Here is a 19,301-nt window from a genome sequence, read left to right as displayed (position 1 = left end):
GAATCCCCTCTTCAAAGAGGCTTTGAATGCGTGGCTTTATTCGTACCAACTCATCACAAGAAACAAGGCCAAGCATTAGATGTCCAGATAAGTCTAGGACTGGAAGTCTATCTCTGGCACTCTTTCCAAAAACTCCAACCAGATATTCTCATCTAACTCAGAGGGGGGCTAGATGCATGGGGATTCAAATCCCAGGTGTTCATTTAACCTCAAAGACCCTCCGTACCCTTATTTGAAAGTCAGACCTTGCTACCATCCAAAGGTCTTAAGAGCGCTAAAGGATTTGTAAAATGTTTGGTGTTTGATAAATATTTCCTTTTCTCCCCCAACAGAAAGTGCATAAAGATGAGCATTTGACACATACGTGGTGTGTACACACACGCGTGCACACACACACACTCCCACGCACACACAATCCATGTACATGACATATCGGTACCATGGAGGCAGAAATGTGCCCCCACACCTTCCACCGATTCCCAGCCAAGGAAGACGCCCAGACGCCTAATTCCAATTTGGGAACTCGAGGCACAGATGGAGCGCCAGCTCTGACATCCCTCCTGATTTTACATCACACTTGTCAAAATCACACTTGTTTAAAAATACCGTGACATGTCATTCTGCCTTGGAAAGTTCCACTCAGATCTGCGGTCCGCATGCATGAAGGGGGAAGCAAAATTCTACGTCCTTTCTCGAGATGGTAACTCAAGTCCCAGGAATACACACGATCACAAAAACAGAGCGGGAGCACTGGGGTCACCTGAAGGTAACCTTGCCCTGGTTGGTTCAGCTCTCACGGGACACTTTTCCACAGTCAGATGGTGAAACTCCCTCAACGGCTAGCGAGGATGCCACGAAGAACAACTGTTGGCTACTAATTTGGCAACACAAACCCAGAGTCTTAAAATATAAAATATAAAATGTTTTATATAAAAAATAAATTTATATCTTATATAAAATATTTTATATAAAATATAAAGTTGTTAAACCCGGTAATTCTGCTTTGGAGAATGTGACCCCCCACCCCCACCCCCACCCCCCAGTAACCTAGACTTTGGGAAGAGCTTTATGTACTCAGGGATTCATCATGGCATTTCCAGAAAGGTGAAGAGTCATAAACAATCAAGAGTCCAAAACGAGAGGAATGAGTTAGTGAAGGGCCTTGTGCCTACCTGATGGAATAGAACAGAAACCATCGCTGGTACAGACATGACCTGTCTGTACCTGCTTCTTCCTCACCAGATGGGGATTATCGTGACAGTAGGAATGTGGAGGAAGGAAGGAAGGAAGGAAGGAAGGAAGGAAGGAAGGAAGGAAGGAAGGAAGGAAGGAAGGAAGGAAGGAAGGAAGGAAGATATGCATGCACCAATGCATGATTTAGAGAGATCTACAACAATTTGGAAATATACACATGATGCTCTATTAGGTAAACATAAAAGAGCAATGTTGTAGAGAGATTACAACTACTTCAGACCACAGAATAAGCCTAAGGAGATGAGAGGCAAATACAGCAATATTTAAGGTGACATGACTTCTAAGAAACCCTGTGATTGGGGATCCCTGGGTGGCTCAGTGGTTTGGTGCCTGCCTTTGGCCCAGGGCATGATCCTGGAGACCCGGGATTGAGTCCCACATCAGGCTCCCGGCATGGAGCCTGCTTCTCCCTCCTCCTGTGTCTCTGACTCTCTCTCTCTCTCTCTCATAAATAAATCTTAAAAAAAAAAGAAAGAAACCCTGTGATTTTCTTTTCTTCTATGTTTCTGCATTGCTTGAATTTTCTGCAACTAACAGATATTAAAAGAGGACCTGTCTCTTGAGGTTTGTGTGAAGATCGAATGCTTAGTGCAGAGCAGGGGACAAAATGGAGTTTTCTTGAAATGCTAAAAAGTTTTGAAAAAGAAGGTGTAGGAAACCACAAATGTTGGAGAGGATGCGAAGAAAGGGGAACCCTCTTGCACTGTTGGTGGGAATGTGACCTGGTGCAGCCACTCTGGAAAACTGTGTGGAGGTTCCTCAAAGAGTTAAAAATAGATCTGCCCTACGACCCAGCAATTGCACTGCTGGGGATTTACCCCAAAGGTACAAATGCAGTGAAACGCCGGGACACCTGCACCCCGATGTTTATAGCAGCAATGGCCACAATAGCCAAACTGTGGAAGGAGCCTCGGTGTCCATCAACAGATGAGGATAAAGAATATGTGGTTTATGTATACACTGGAATATTCCTCAGCCATTAGAAATGATGAATACCCACCATTTGCTTCGACGTGGAGGGACCTGGAGGGTATTATGCTGAGTGAAGTAAGTCAATCGGAGAAGGACAAACATTATATGGTCTCATTCATTTGGGGAATATAAAAAATGGTGAAAGAGAATAAAGGGGAAAGGAGAAAAAAATGAGTGGGAAATATCAGAAAGGGAGACAGAACATGAGAGACTCCTAACTCTGGGAAACGAACTAGGGGTGGTGGAAGGGGAGGTGGGTGGGGGGTGGGAGTGACTGGGTGATGGGCACTGAGGTGGGCACTTGATGGGATGAGCACTGGGTGTTATTCTGTATGTTGGCAAATTGAACACCAATAAAAATTAAATTTATTAAAAAAATAAAAGTCCCATTGAACAAAAAAAAAAAAAAAGAAAAAGAATGTTTTTTCCCATTTAGTTAGATACGGCACATTTCTCCTCTCTCCCTCCTACAAAATGAGGTAGAGGAACTTGAAACGACTAGACCCGCAGAGATAACAAGAGGAAACAAGAATGAGCGAAGAGCAGATAAGGGAATTCAACAAATTTTTCAGTGAGGGGAAGGAGAGGGAGGCGTGCTGAGGGACACGTCAGCGTGGAGGAGCTAATGATGCAGGTGCCTGCAGAGCAGAGTATGGACTTGACCTTTCTGCTCCACAGGCGCCCCGGGAAGCCCAAGAAGGATGAGGTCCTGTGGAAGGCTGGTGTGGGACATGGGGCGGAAACAGGAGGGTCAGCTGCCCACACACAGTGATGGGTAATGCTAACAGGAGGTGGTTCTTGTTTTGGGGGGCTCCCCAGGGAGCCATATATACGTGGATGGAACAAATAACACTCACTTTGGTTTTGACCCCAAGTCTAACATGACTACATGTTGCAGATGCAGGGGTAAAATTGGAGATGGTGATTAAAAAAAAGCAAAAACAAAAACTCAAGTCCTCCCCCATCAAGGCAGGAAGACAGTTGCTTCCAAGACGGACAAATCAAAGAATGGCAGGATCTCTGTGTTATTTAGAAACAGAGAGGCCAGAGGGAGAAAAAAACAAAAACAAAAAACAGCTCTAAGAGTTAACAGTTCCAGAGGCTTCTGGAAATAGAAATGGTAGGCAGTAGAGGCAAGACCAGGGACCAGCTGGGTTTCTTTAAACCATAAATCTTTGGAGACAATTTGGTTATTTCAATTGCCTTTATAGGATCTTGATAAAAATTGACATCAACCTTGACCAAAGTCTGGCTGGGATACAGATTCCCTGCTTGGCCCTGGGTATGTTAACATTCCCTAAGCGCCCCGGTCCACCATGCATTTCTTGGCCAATGGTGACTCCTACCTGATGGTACTTCTAAAAGCTGACACCAGATCGTACACGTGTGGTGTTTGCACCCCAAGTCCTGGACAGAAGGTCTTCAGGTGCTGAGACACAGATGTAATTCCATATAGAATGTGCAGGGGAAAAAAATATATGTGTGTGCACATGATCCCCAAAGTTAGCTCTTTGAACTGGGTGGAAGAAACTCACAACCTGGGTTGAGGACATTTATACTTTTAGCCACAGCCTCGGCTAAATGGCTCCCTCCTACACAAGCTATATTCTGACTCTTTAGGCAGGACCATAATGACAGATGTCTGGAGCTCCTCAGACATCATGTCACAGGACAGGAATTAATGTCGCTTGGGCCCTGGGAGTCATTTCCTGACTTAGGGAAGGACGTGGAGAATAAGGACGTGAATCGAGGCCCACGCTCACCTGCCCTGCTCCCAGCTCACCGCCCTCTGGGATGGCTCCACTGCGCCCACTCCCCACGCTTCCTGCGGCCTGATGACCAGATGGGACATGCGGTGCTGGGGCTGCGTGCAACGTGCGGGAGGGGGCAGCAGCTTCAGTCTGGGCCATACTCCCAGGCTTGGTGCCCTGCCTTAGATGTCACCAGGCCACCCGGTGGGCTGAGGGCTGTGAGCCCCCACTCCTCTGCACTGATAGCTAGTCCTTCCCCTTTGGGGACATAAGTGCCACCATTCTTAACACTGCTCCAGGATGGTACAGGTCCAGTCATTCCTTGGCTGGGTAAAAACAATCCTTGAAATGAAAAGTGTGGGAACTGGACTAATCCCTCCTCTGCTTCCAACGGGTGGCACCATTTGGTCAAGGAAGGCATTTCTTCTCTGGGAGCTGGTTTCCTCAACTGTGAAATGGGCGTGGTGCTGGCATAGCCCTATCTACGCTCGCACACACTTGACAGGAGCTCAAATAAATGGCTGTGAGAGGGCCCCGCGAGCTATCCGCCACTGGGTGAAACTAAGGGAAGAGGAGAAGAAGAGAAGGTGAGATGGCTGTCTCATCAGGGAGGTGGAAAAGACAATGCACTTACCTTTCTCTGGAAGGGAAGGTGGAGTCACCACAGGGCAAAAACTGGGAGCATCATTCCGAGCAGCTGAAAAGAAGAAGAATCAGCCTTTTAGCTCCCCTATACCCTCAAAGGCATTAATAGAGGTTCATGGTGGTGATGGCGAAATCGGATCTAGAGGGCAGGCAGGCTGTGTTCAGCTCCTGGAGACACCCTGAATGGGTCAGGAGAGACTAGGTTGGGCCAAGGTGACAGTCCCATCTCAGCGGCTTAAAACCACCACTCAGATGGTCTGTGCCTCACACTCTGTGTCTGCTGAGGTGGCCTGGGGCTTGGCTCTGTCATCCCACCCGGACCCCAAGTGAAGGATGGGGTCCGGGTGGGATGCCCCTTGCTTCCATGACACTGCCGCAGGGAAAGAGAACACAGCAAACTTCCCTCTTGTTCTATGGCTTCTGCCTACAGGGGACACACCCCATTTGCACACGTGTCACTGACCAAAGCCAGCAGTGAGGTTGGGGGTGAGCAAGTGCAGTCCTGTCATGTCCCCGGGGAACAGGCTGGGGATAGCATACATGCTTACGGCCATCACTCTCTGACTCTGTTCACTTGGGCAAGGCACTTCATCCCTCTGAGCCTATTTCCACATGTGCACGATGAGGATAACACAATCTACCTTGAGAATGACCGTGAGGATGACAGGAGATAACATGGTGCCAGGCATGGGGCAAGAGCTCAGTAAGTGGCAGGTATTCATGGCACGTGGCATGGCGGGATGGACAGAGCATGGACTTTGAGCATAGACAGACCTGCACCTGGATCTCCATGTGCCATGTAGAAGCAGTGTGAAGGGACAAGTCACCTGACTTGTCTAGACCTGGTGTCAGCATTGATAAAAGAAGATGTTGTAAAAATTAAATGAGAAACCAGGCATACTGAGTTGGTGATCCATAGTGTTAACTATCCTCTTCTCCCCCTGAACAGACCTCTCTCCCTCAACAGACCTAAAGCCCCATCAGTCTCTCCCAGTGGCCTAAACTAGGAATGCATGAGGAAACCCCTGCCTTGCTCAGCTGCAGGGGGCATGGTAGGCAGTCAAGGGCGGGGCTCTGGGGTCAGCTGCCCAGGGCAAGACTGGCTTGGATGCTTCCCTCTGCGTGACCTGGACAAGTTACCTCATCTCCCTGTTCTCGATGTCCTTGTTTGTAAAATAGGCGGCTACCACCATAGCTGTCTCAGGTCTGTAAGGTTTAGATGAGCTGGTACATGTAAAGCTTTGGACATACGGTAGGCACTCAACAAATGCAGGTCATTATTCACTCTTAACATTGTCCTTCTACGGTGACACACTTTGGCACTGTCTGTTGTCCTTGTCTGCCTCCATGAATAGCCTCAGATGAGAGTCATGCTCCTTCTTCTGATCCCTAAAGTGCCTCCCCTCCCCTGCCTTCTTCACTTTGGGTCAGCTCACCCAGCCTCACTCCATTCTAGAACCTCCAGTTGTAGTATTTTGGGGGTTTTGTTGTTGTTATTGTTGTTGTTGTTTGCATGGCTCTACCTGCCTGGAAACACCAGCTCTCCCCTCAGTCATCATTCTAAGGCTCTGGTTCCCAGGCTTAGTAATACCACCAAGCCAGCCCCACTCCCACCATGTCTGATCTAGCAGGTCCTGGGTGGGGCCTGTAGTCTGGCATTTCTAACAGGTTCCCAGGCGATGCTGGTCCAAGGACACAGTCTGAGGACCACCGAGCTGTGGTTTTGGCCATCCTACGTTCTGCGAGCTGCTCAGGCTACACTCAGAGCTACTAACCACCGCCATGCACCACTACCCCCAGCGGGCCAGCCTGGTTTGTTTGTTGAAATATCTGTCTTTCCTGGAAGAGAGTGGTTCTCAGAGCAAAGCAAAGGTCCTGAGCGTGACTGCAGTCTACAAAGAACAATTAGACCATCTGTATCAAGGCCATTCAAATGTTCCCACCCTTGGCCTCAGTAACTCTGCTTCTGGAAATGTATCTTGAAATTTAGAATTCAAAAGAAGCACAGCTTGCAAAGGCAACATCTCTATCATCGTATTGTATTGCATTGCGTTGTGTGGTATTGTGAAGAATGTATATGGTACACACAGAGTATACAGTTAATTTTATTGTGCTAAGGGATCACTGGAAACCACATAGGGAGCCCTGCCACGCAGTTCATCTCAGCAGAGAACAGGTCACATAGCCCCACTGTTCTTGCTTTCTTTCTTTTTTTTTTTTTCTCTTTTTGTTCTTTCTTTACCTCTTCTCATCCCCCAAGGCAGTATTTCCTAATAGGATCTTAATAGGATTCCTAATAGGATTTTGCCTTTCGGGTAAAATAGAAAGCAAGTTGGTAACCTAAAACAGTCATGATGGGGACGTTTACAGCCTGGCAAGTGGCAACCACTACAAAGCAGGGCTCCTGCTCACATTGCCACCTGTGAAACAGAATAGGGCCGGCAACAGGCCCTACCTCATCGGGTTGCTTGGGGACTAAATAAGATGTTATAGCAAAAAAAAAAAAAAAATTGCCAGCCTGGTGTTTGGAGCCAGCTTGGGGCTGAGTACAAGGCAGGATTTGTCAACCAGAGGGGAGTGAGGACCAAGGGTGGACCGTTCACTAACCCTACCTACATGTGGCAGTTTCGATGTGGATTGCACGGAGGCATAATTAGAAGGGTTTTTCATTTCCTTCCCAGGTTACGTTCCCGTATCTAGAACTGCTACAAGGTCCACGTACATTTGCTTAGCAGAAGACAGGAACCATGTGGCTTCGATTGGGTTTTTTTTTTTAGAAGCCACATTTGACTTTATAAACAAACCAAAGACCCTGCCCCACTTGCAGACCACGCACAGCTGTGGAGAGAATGGCTCTAGCTCTCTTCAAAGAGCATAGGGAGGGTACAGAGGCCCCAGAGGCCCCCACCCCTTCCAGAAAACCCTGGGCTCTGGGGCACTGTCTAACCACAGAGCAGCGCCCACTACTGTCACCCAGGAGGCTAAGAATGCTTGCTCTCGGGTCCCACTGCCGGGAAGGGGCTACAAACAGCCTCCTTTGCATACACCCTTGCTCAGCATGAGCCTGGGTAGGCTCTGAGCTGACACATGGAACTTTCTGTTCACTGTGGACAGGAAAATCGGAAAGAGCATTGCCACGGGCTCTCTGGGGTCCCCTGTTGGGGCTCCGGGATCCCAGGAGGCTAAGCTCTGGTCTCTGCTCTGCAAACAGCCTGGTCCCGAGCTCATGGGATGCTGTGTGGCTCTCTGAAGCTCTCTGAAGCTGGGAGGGCAGGACGGTGGTGCACCCTTCCCACCAGGGCCTGCTGCTTGTCCCCACACAGTGGCCACTGCTCCCTTCAGCCCGCTGGCCTTCACCTACATGCAGACTTCCCTGGAGCCACTTGGGCACAATCCTTTTCACGCTCCAGAAGCCCCTGTGGATCCTACCACAGGATCGTCAGCCACATCTCTCTGTAGCTCTCTGATTCCACGGGGAATAATTATCTCCTCACGAGGGGAGAGGAATAGAGAGCCAACTCCCAGGGGGGGTGGGAAATTAATACAGGAGACAAAGTGCTCTAGAGTTGCTTGTGACAAATAGTAATTGCTCAAGAAATGTTCCATTTCTCTCATATCTGCCTCCCCGGCCCAGCTAAAGCCTCTGCAGACAGGGCCATCCACTTCCCAAGCTCCCATGGTGTTTGACATGTAGTAGGAACTCAGTGAGTATCACTTCCTTTCTCCTTTCTCAGGGGTAGTTCTTCGGAAATGGGACAGGTGTTATGCTTCTTGTCTCTGGCTCTCAGCCTGGAGCCCAATCAGAGGCCCGTGGTAAAGACTAAGTATAGATGTCAGCCCCCTAAATGGCCACGCCATGCATCTGAAGCTAGGGCAAGGTCTATTACGGAAATTCTTTGCAAGAATTTTTGCAGACAAATGCACGCTTCATGCACCAGAACTTATGGAGGTGGGAAGATCGGGGTCCTATGCTCCCTTCCAGGCTCGGGCAGGCAAATGACAGGTCTGAGAGCTCAGACCTCGTTCTTTCTGATTGACTGAGTCATTATGTTATGTGGCTGGGTGACTCAGACACAATTCCTGTGTCACCGTGGGCAAGTGGTTTGACCTCCCTGGAGTTCCCTTTCCTCATCTGACAGTGGTTGTGAGGATTAGATGAGATGATGCTTACAATGCTTTCTCCAGCCAGCCCCACAGGAAGAGCTGAATTAGCAACACCGGAGGCCCTGGGCATGGCCGATGCTCAGTCAGTGTCCGCTGAAAGAGAGCACTGCTGGGAATTCTTAATTCCCTGGCCTCTGGTTTCTGGACAGAACTCTGAGTCCCCAGCCTGACCCCACAAAACATATGTTTGGAAAAAGCTAGTGGTCTGTGCTGTCAGATGAAAAGACACAGAACAGATGGAATCGAGTGGGGAAAATGAGCACCTTGGGTTCTCTGCCTTTCCAACTCCTGCCATGATGCTGTAATGCTCTGGTCTGATTCCCATGATATTTCTGAACAAATGACTTATTTCTTAAGCTTCTTTTTACCCGACTCTCCCCTGAGCAAGATGAGGATGGAAACTGATATTTTTCAGTCTTTGGTGGGGTGAGGAGATGGGAAGACGGACAGGAGGAGAGATGGGCAGGGAGGTTCTGAAGGGGAAGACTTCTGTTTCGAAGCCCCCTCAAAACCCAGAGCTGGCCTTGGGTCTCCCGCAGGGGCCACTGTCCTCAGCGGGCACTCGCTTCTCTCCCATCCCTGCGAGTTAGTGAAAAGCCTATATGGAACATTCTTCTCTATATAGAAACCCAGTGAGGCTCTTTCATCCTACAACCCTGATGTTTTCCCTAAAATAAATCAAGATGTGAAAATAAAATGAAAAGCGTAACCCTGACCCTGAGTGAATTCAGATCAAGGATCAGTCGCAGGATGCTCAAGGTAGACATCAGCAGGAAAGATTCCATTCAGTCTGCTAATAATTAACTCCAAATAAATCTGCCCCAAAGCCAAGGAATGCCTTGGAGATTAGTAGGCACATGTACAAGATCTAAGGGCCAGATTCTGCCAAGGGGTCCCAGCCCCGGCCCCTCAAGCTGGAGATGGCTCTGGAACCAGAAGCCAAACCACTGACTGGTTTGGTCTGTTAGTTTATTAGTTTTATTTTATTTTTTTCAATGTATTAGTTAATTGCTTATTAGTTAATTGAAGAGGGGAAAACCAGTCAAACAAAGCGTCTGGACATCTTCCCATCCAATCACTCCCGGGATACAGAAGACCCTCCAGGCAGCATGGAAAATGGAGGAGGGTGAAGTTTAGAGTCATGAGCTCTGGGCTTGCAACTTGACTCCAGCTGTGTGGCTTGACTTGAGTAGCTTCAACTTTCTATGTCTTCATCTCAAGATGGAGGAAAAAATGCCAATTCCAACGGGCACCAGGAGTATTGAATTATACGCCCATGTAGAAGCCCCAGCATGAGCAGGGATACAGCACACGTGTGGACACTCTGCAGCCCCATGAGCAACACCAAGTTTCCTCTCCTTCCCTCCTTAAGGCAGCGTGTTGTGTTGGGTGATGTGAAGAATGCAGAGATCAAAGTTATGGATCTCTAAGATTCCTCCAAACCACACATTCCATGACTCTCATTTCCAGGTGCCCCAGCAGGGCCAGTATCTGTCCAATAATCAACTCTGAAAACTAAACAGGAAGCCACTAGTAGGAGAGATTGGAGATAACGAACCTTGGCGCAGTCTCTCCATTGAACACCTACTCAGAGGGGGTTTTCAATCTTTTTGTATCTGGGACATGTCTATGAATTTGCTTCTGGGACACAGGGTGAGGATGTCCAGTTTCCATGCAGCTGCCTCCTGTTCCCCAGGTGAATCCACACTCATGTACACCCGGAAGGTAGGAACTAAGAAGGCCAGAGTAAGTCTCACTCATTGTTTTACCCATGGGGATACTGAGGAAAGGGAAGACTTTTCCAAAGATAAACCTTCAGTAGATGGCAGAGTTGGGAAGACACTAATATCTTTTCATTTGAGTACAAGGGCTTCTCCATCACACCATGCATGTAGACCATTCATTCATTCATTCATTCACCAGTTTCAGACTGAGCTCCTAAAATGTGCTGGGATGTAATCAGCATATACATGTGAAGTGCCACCCTGGTGCAACAACTGCCTCAACTCTGAAATCCCAACTCCATGTATGTTGTCAAATATACACCAGTGTCCTCTTTTCTCACCCCAAGATGGCCATGAGTCTCCTTTGTCCTGATTAAGTGACAAGTTTCAAAAAAACAAGGGAACTTGGCAGAGGGCACATCTGTTGGTTTCCCCTGCCCAGCAACAGCACCTTAACTATACTTTGGGAACCCTCCTCTCCCCCAACACATCCAGTCTTTCTGGGACCATCACTCAAGCCTCCCTACCCTCCCTCTGGCAGTGGGAGGACTCATAGCCCAAGCTGAGCCAAACTCTCTCCCTTGAATTTAAACCTTTACTATAGCCACCAAAACCCAATGATGGAGAAGTGTCCATCCATTCCTGCTGAATACATCCAAGAGACCTAGCAAGTCATCTTTCTTTTGAGTCTATTAGCAGACTTTTAAAAAATTTATTTCCTGCTTAAGTAGAACAGACTCAGTTTCTGTCCCTTGTACCCAATGAATCCCAGCTAATCTACTTCCCAGCCCAAGGATGTCATCCTAATGGTTGGGAAATGGTCAACTAAGGACACCCACACAGCTGTTTGCGACAGGTCACTCACCAGGCTTCTGGTACCATCCGAAGGGATAGGTTCGGACCTCAGTGTCAGGGGAGCCACAGTCCAGAATGCGCCAGGCTCCCATGTTTTCTTCAGAGCATGTCTGAAGTCCCAAGCTGTTCAGAGTTAGGCATGTCACCTCTCCTCCTGGAGCAAACAGTAACCAGGACCAGGAAAATGATCAAGACAGTCTACTGTATGTGAATGAGAAAAATTCGGCAAACTTATTCTCCAGTAGATATTTGGGGTACTCTACTTCATTCCAGGTGTGATCCTAGTCACTGATGGAAAAACCGGGTACTGCAATGAGCTCCTGGTCTAAGAGGACAGGGATGGAGACAGCTAATCCTTATGGGGCACCCGTCACATGCCCAGGTGTGTGCTTGGGCTCTGTCTGCATCCTATCACTTGATTCTCATGAAATGACAGGAGAGGGGTAGCATTTGTATTCCTATTTGCAGATAAGGGATGCCAAGGCTCTATGATGCAGTGGCTTTTTTAGGATCACACCCCTAGGAAGCGACTGAATCAACTTTTCAATTCAGGTCATATGGATAGATCCAAAGCTCATCCCACCAAACTGCCTGAGCTGGGTCTGGAGAGATAATACAAGAGTATGGAGGGAGGTGATTCTAGCCTGGCAGTAGTGCTGTGTAAAGGTGCCCATGCAGTGAGCCAGAAGCCATGTCCAGGTATCCCAATTATGAACCACCTCCCCTGTCCCCGCCCCTACTTCCCATCTGGGAACAAAGATGATACCTCCCCACCCAGCATGAGACCAGAGGTGTGAGCATGCTCTCCAGGCTGCCAGGAGCTGTGTGCAGGCAGCCAGAGTTATTATCACGACTACCTGTTAACTGGGAAACATTGAGAAAACCAAAGCCAGTGCAGCATGGGTCCGCATCACACAGCCGTTCACATTCGAAGAAGCTGGAGTAGGAAGAGAGAGGGAAGAGGGTTTGTGTGGGTGGCCCAGGACCTACCACATTACAGTCATTCCTACATCTAGGGGCTCTCTTCTTCATGACTTCTAAAAGTAGGGATGCTTTGGCTAATACACATAAGTGAACTCCTAGCTTTGAGGTTCCTTCTGAAAACAGAATTCTACTCTTTTCTCCTTCATTCGTTGGCTCATTCATTCATCAAGCATTTATTCTGTGTCTGTTATGTACCCGTCTCTAAGCCATGCTCACCCAGTGTCCTGAATAAGCCAATCCGTTCGGATTGGGAGAGAGTCCAGCTTAGGGCTATGGGACTAGGAAGCGATGGTAGGAAAGGTGAAAAGGCATCTTCAGAAATGGGGGATTCTATGGGCTTATGGATTTACTGACCCAACTAGGTGTCCTATTGGAAATGACCTGCATTTGTCTCCCAACACAGCTTCCCTCCATGTCTGCTCTGCAATGTAGGATGATCACACTCCAAGAACAGGCTCCTATTTGCTAGGTCAGCACATCCAGGTCCCATCCCAGGACCTACTTTTCTTAATAATTCAGTGGCTGCTAGACCCCACCTTCAGCTTCTAGGACCTGTCCTAGAGAAACAGTGGCTCCAAGCCAATGCTACTTTTTTTTTTTTTTAAGATTTTACTTATTTATTCATGAGAGACACAGAGGGAGGCAGAGACACAGACAGAGGGAGAAGCAGGCTCTCTCTAGGGAGCCTGATGTGGGACTCGATCCCAGGACTCTAGGATCATGACCTGAGCCAAAGACAGATGCTTAACCACTGAGCCACCTACGTGCCCCCAACCCAGTGCTCCTGGGCTCAGTTCTAGTATTTCTCACCCTAATCACGTGTCCCAGTTGTGATCATCCATTCTTGACTCCTGAGAGGTGGCTTGACTCCTCAGCTCCTTTTCAAGGTAGGGACCCTGCCTTCTTCTTGCCATTCTCCTGCTCTGTCTTAAGAGCCCCCAAACCCAAGTCACATCCTTGTGGATAAAGCCTCCAGGTCATGGGGAGTTTTTCCAATGCTGACTGCATCTCTGCCCTGATGCCTGTGGACCGTTTGTCCCACAGCTCCCTCTCCCAGAGTCCTGCCCCACCCAACTTGCCCACCCATCACTTTGTGCTTCTTCCATGGAAGCCCAATGCTGAGCTCCAGCCTGAATGAGGTGCTTTTCCATCGAACCACCCTTCTCTGAGTCCCCAGCACCAGGATCAAACTGATCCCTGGTTCTAACCATCCTTCTCTAACCCTGTCCCATCATCACAGGAGACACCCTACCAGATCTCAAGACAGTCTGCCCTGTAGCATCCTTTTAATTCCATTTTCCAAAAGCTGATCTTCAACACCAGCAACATGACATAGTTTCAAAAATCAACAACACTTCATAGACCAACAGATCATAGATCAATGATTCTCCAATTCTAAAGTAGAAAAGAATCACTGGGAGGAGAATCTTACTTGAAATTCAGTCTTGAGACCCACCCCAGGAAATGCTGACTCAGTAGGTCCAGGAAAGGACCCAGGAATGTGGTTTGTAAAAAGTCCTCTTGGGGGATGCCTGGGTGGTTCAGTGGTTGAGCATCTGCCTTCGGCTCAAGTCCTGATCCCAGGGTCCTGGGATGGAGTCCCGTATTAGGCTCCCAGGAGGGAGCCTGCTTCTCCCTCTGCCTATGTCTCTGCCTCTCTCTCTGTATCTCTCACGAATAAATAAATAAAATTTATTTTTTTAAAAAAAGTCCTCTTGGTGATCCTGATGCATGAGATCCATAAACTAAGCTGATGGAAATGTCACCCTCAATTAAAACAACTAAATAATAGCTAACTAAATATATCACAACATACTTTTAAAAATAAGAAGTATAACATATTCAAAGTCCTTATCATCTTGTGATCCTGTTAAAAGTTCCACTGCTTCTCCAGATTCTGCATACAGCACAGTGAGACTTTGCTCATCCGGTTCACTACAATACTTGGTAATTTTTGTTAATTGACAAGACTTGGGTCAGTGTTTCCCTTTTGTGTCAGCTGACTGGGCGTTCAGGGCTCGATTTTGTGTTGAACTTGGCCACAGTTTTTAGGTATGGTCACCTCCTCATTACCTTTTCACTCTTCACTTTGAGTTTTACAGGTTTTTCTGTGTGTGCTTTCAACTGATATTAAGTCACTGTCTTTATGAACATAGAAAACTCTTAATAATAAATACTTGAAGTGACAGATGTAGCTTACCCATTGGAAATGGATTTTTCCGACATGGGCATTTTGTTTCTAATGGAAATCCCCATCAATTTTTGGAATGGCAGGCGAGTATAAAAGTTCTTCACTTTATCTCTCAGTATAACTACACAGGGGGAGAAAGAAATTACATTATTTAGGAACAGATCTGTTGCATCCATGAAAATATGAGGGTGAGGGTATAGACACCAGGTCAAGAGCTTCCAATTAAAGATGGCGTATTCAACTCCCATGCTTATGCTCTGCTTTCATCCAGATCTCACAAAAATAACAGTAAGGAGATTATTGTAAAGGCTCACACCCACAGGCATAAAGAGAATAGAAGAGGGGATGGAGCAACAAAGTTGTGAAAGCCAGAAAGAACACAGAGGAATACAAAGTTCACTTTGTAGACCTAAGAAAACCCAGTCAGTGACTTTTCTGTGGAAAGAACAAGAAGAAATCCTATACACCTTCTGGAATTCCAAAAAGTTTAAGTGTTGGTATCACTGGGATGAAGGTGGGCTAAACCAGGATAGGCTGGAAATCTCTTTAAGAAGCAGTTAGGTCTCCAGATGGCTTCCTCTCTTTTGCACAGTAGACGAGTGTCCTCTCCCCACCATAGAAGAAGGTGGAAGGTTTATCCTCTGGAGAGGTCCAAAAAGAGAGTCTCTCTTGGGTGCATCAGGTGGAGTTCATGGTGGGAGTTTCACACTGAAACTAGGGGATTCCTTCAAGTTCATCCACATGGTGAAGGTTGAGACTCCCATCTTCCAACTTTATTTGGTATCCAAATGAATATCAGCCAGGCTCATAGCCCCAGGCCAGATATTACAAGATTCCTACATAGGGAAGGACCTAAAGATAATAACCAGAGGGATTTCCCAAAGGGTAGCCCAACTAGATTATCCTACAGGGAAACTTAAAAGTCAGTAAGCTCTCACCACATACTCTAAGCCTCCCAATCAGCTTCTGGGTCCCTCTCTTACATTTGAGTGTGAAACCAAGGGTTGCCAGATCTCTGAGAAAGACCTCCAGCACTGATAGAACAGTAAATGAAGCATGATAACATCTTGGAAGAAATGGAGACTGCATGGCGGAGGGGGGGGTGGGACTCCAAAAAAAGAAATGTCATTAATGTCCTCAGGGGAAAAAGCAACTTCTATCTTGTTAAAGCCACCGTTGGCATTTTCTGTGATATACAGCCAAATGGAATTTTAACTGATATGTGCATTAATGGTGGCTTTTTCTAAGGAGTGGGATTGCAGGACAGGATTGGTCTCTATAGTCAACATCCTGCATTTCTAAATTACTTCACATTACTGCAAGGAGCATGAGTAACTTCAATTTTAAAAGGGAGAATAAGTTAATTTGGATATTTCTAAAACCACAGAGCTAGTAGACCACTGGAAATGCAGTTTGTGCAGATGCCCACCAAGCACTCACCTTTCTTCCGGAACAGGGTCTCTGGCCTGTGGGGCAGGATCAGTCTGCACCCCTTGGGACTGGACTCCATTACACTGTCACACACCCGGGCTTCTGGGTAGAGGGCGCAGGTGAAATACAAGGGTGCACTGTCTGTTATCTCCACCAGCTGACAGAAAGAGGGCTCCTGGACACAGCCTGCAGGCAAAGAAGCAATGGGTTTTAGCCCTTGGGAGGTCTGCAGGAAAGGAACCTCTACAGGTCCCTCTACACTTGGTAGGGATTCCTCCAGGGAGGACAGAGGCCCAGGACAGTTGAGACTACCCAGTCTGGAAGGCCCAAGAAAAAACAATGAGGTTCTGCTAGCTGGGGAGGGGACTGTCCACCAAACAAGGAGTCCATGTGGCTCTGAATAAAAGCAGTCTAAGAAGGTGAAGAGTGCGGTGTAAACTCATAAATACAGGAGACGATAGGGCAGTATTCCATTGGATCTACGCAGACCATCTCAGAGGCAGTTGGGATCAGAGCCCACAGGACTATAAAAACTTTGAACTCTGTGAATGATCTCCCCTGCTCTCACTCCCATGTCAGAGTTTTCCACTGGAATATGGTAGCTCCCTCACAGGGAGGGGTCATAATTAATTCATCTTCTTCTGTTTTCTCATCCCCAAGGTCAAACCCAAGGCTTAGAACATAACGCATGATAGACATAGCACATGCCTGTTGGGTAAAAGGATGGATGGATGGATGGATGATGGGTAGATGGATGGATGGATGGATGATTGGTGGGTGGATGGATGGATGGATGGATGATGGGTGGATGGATGGATGGGTGGATGATGGAGGGATGGATGGATGAATGGATGGATGGATGGATGGGTGGATGGATAAATGGATGGATGAATGAGTGGATAGATGGGTGGATAGATGAAATAAGGATGATGGATGAATAGAGGGATGGATGGATGGATGATGGGTGAGTGGATGATGAGTGGGTGGATGCATAGATAGATGGATGATAGGTTCTGGGAGTAGAGTAGAGATTATCTATACCATGAGCTTCTTGAAGATATGGGTTATATCCTGTCTTTCTTCTATATCATTGATTGTACTAACACTGAAGTGACCCCTGAGTTATGCCATCGAGTTTCATCATATCTATTTCTTGAGAGTTAAACCAGGTTTGTGTTGCCTGACCAGTGGATCTAGAAGAGGAAGGATGAGGTCTAAGGATACTTACGAGACAGGCACCACAGGTTTGCCTGCTGAGGTGAAAACAGGTGTTTGAAAAGCCAGTGCTGCTGGCTGGGCAGGGATTGGCTTCCATTGACAATGACCTGGTCAAGGTCCACAGGGGAGAAAAGCTCTGTTGTCAAATCTAAAAAAGAAGGAGAGAATCAATATCCTTCGCTTTAACTCTACAACAGGCCTCTCTCTGTCCCCACCCCTCTGTTTATGTGTGTCTCTCACTGTCTTTCTCTCTCACACACAAACACCACACACACACACACACATACATGGTTTTTTTTAAGCTATGTGAAGCCAGAGGAGGTCTGGAGGCCATGGGCCTGGGAGTCTAGCCAGGCAGAAAGGATTCAGAAGTTTTCAGAAAGTCCTAAAAATTATAGAGTTGCAAAATCTTAGAATCTTAGTTTGGAAGAAACACTGGGAGCCATCTGGTTCAACTTTTCACCCAAGGCAGGAGTTTCCCCATAGTATTTCTGGTCGATGCCCCTGTACCCCTGCGTGATCTGTCTGGGTTGACCAGAGCACCCCACTCCACCATTCAGAAGTTGTGAAGTCAAATCTGTCACTTTGAACCACAGATGCTCCTATCTTTTGAAGCCACACAGAAATCCCGTCTCTTTCCCAAATGGCAGCCTTCATCTGTGAAGACAGCTTTCAGCTCTGCTCTGCCCCATCTGAAATCTCCAGCTTGACTGGTCTTTCTTTATATCTTCACATGCCATGACTGCTGGCTTAAGGCTCTTTCTGGTGCCCTGCTGCCCACAGGATGGAAGTCCAAGCTTTCTTCTTGGTCCAGGCTCTACCTATATTTTAAGCTTTATCTCCAGTCCTCAACTCACACTCCAGAAGCATTGCCATACTGCTTGCTGCCCCAGGACTGTTGTCCATGCTCTCCCCTCTTCCTCACCTATCTACTATCTAGTCCTCCTGAGCTTCAAGGCCAATGCTGTTCCCTCCTGCTCTGATGTTCTGTTGCTCTATAAAAAGGTTCTCCAGGGGGATCCCTGGGTGGCGCAGCGGTTTGGCGCCTGCCTTTGGCCCAGGGCGCGATCCTGGAGACCCGGGATCGAATCCCACGTCAGGCTCCCGGTGCATGGAGCCTGCTTCTCCCTCTGCCTGTGTCTCTGCCTCTCTCTCTCTCTCTCTCTGTGACTATCATAAATAATTAAAATAAAAAAAAAAAAAAAAAAAAAGGTTCTCCAGGGAGGAGGACCCCAATGTTCCAGGCCTGGGGGTGAGGAGCCTATTTATGCCCTTCATGAGAGCTCTGACTTTGCAGAGATGCTTACACTGGGAGCATGAAGCAATTCATGGAGTTGAGCTGGAGCCCGTTTACAATGTGTCTTAGCTCAGGGCTCTGGCATAAGGTGCATGACATGCCATATGGACTCCCATTTGCCTTGGGCTTGAGCATCCTCCCGGGAGCCCACTCTCCATGCTCCATGGAGCAGGTTCCTGAAGACTGACCTTTTTCACCAACAAAATCCACCACAAGAGATAAAGGCTTTACTAACATCTGCCAAGGCCAAAAGGCTAGCCTTGCCAGAGACCCCAAAGACCATGTTGCTGTCTTTCCTGGGGCAGAAAACAGACAATCCCTTACCATGCTCTGAACTGGGGAGGCCATTCTCAGGGACATCGTGGAGCTCAGGCCAGGTAAACAGGGCATGGTGGTGGCTCTGGGCCCAGCCACAGAGGAGCAGATCAAAGGGGTCTTTCCTGCAGGGATGTTATCTCCCTAAGCCCAAGAATTTAATCAGCTCAGAAAGGGAAAACTGAGCCAAGCTGGGTCTATTCACCCTGATTCTTTCCAAGGTCTTGGGCAGGGGGAAGGGGAGGTTCAGCTCCCCTGGTGGGGGTGGGGTGGGGGAGTGAGGGGACTCCACTTCTTGTGGGAGTCCTGTGATGGTTTTGTAGGTGTGGCCTGACACAGGGGATAATGATGGATTTTATAGACTATCTAGGATTGCTCCACCATCATTCACCTGTACCTTGCCACGAGGTAAGGTACAGGGGGTGGGCAACCCAAACAATAGTGCCCCAAGAATGCCATTGCCAGCAGGAGTGCCAGCAGAAGCCAGGCTCCTGATGGCA

At 47.8% G+C, this 19,301-nt stretch overlaps 1 protein-coding gene across 3 annotated transcripts in view; it reads right to left on the bottom strand.

Annotated features, from left to right (window-relative positions):
• TG (thyroglobulin) overlaps nt 1-19,301 on the bottom strand; it is a 249,203-nt gene that overhangs the window by 142,187 nt on the left and 87,715 nt on the right. For all 3 annotated transcript variants that reach the window (XM_025450469.3, XM_049092761.1, XM_049092762.1), the window contains 6 exons: nt 17,200-17,337; nt 15,981-16,157; nt 14,550-14,661; nt 12,223-12,302; nt 11,376-11,519; nt 4,612-4,674 (listed from right to left, as the gene is read on the bottom strand). In XM_025450469.3, the coding sequence (XP_025306254.3) occupies nt 4,612-4,674; nt 11,376-11,519; nt 12,223-12,302; nt 14,550-14,661; nt 15,981-16,157; nt 17,200-17,337 (714 nt within the window). The remainder of the gene's footprint in view (nt 1-4,611; nt 4,675-11,375; nt 11,520-12,222; nt 12,303-14,549; nt 14,662-15,980; nt 16,158-17,199; nt 17,338-19,301) is intronic.

Source organism: Canis lupus, chromosome 13 (assembly GCF_003254725.2).
Source record: "Canis lupus dingo isolate Sandy chromosome 13, ASM325472v2, whole genome shotgun sequence".
NCBI lineage: Eukaryota > Metazoa > Chordata > Mammalia > Carnivora > Canidae > Canis > Canis lupus.
This window is presented reverse-complemented; position numbering and strand designations above follow the sequence as displayed.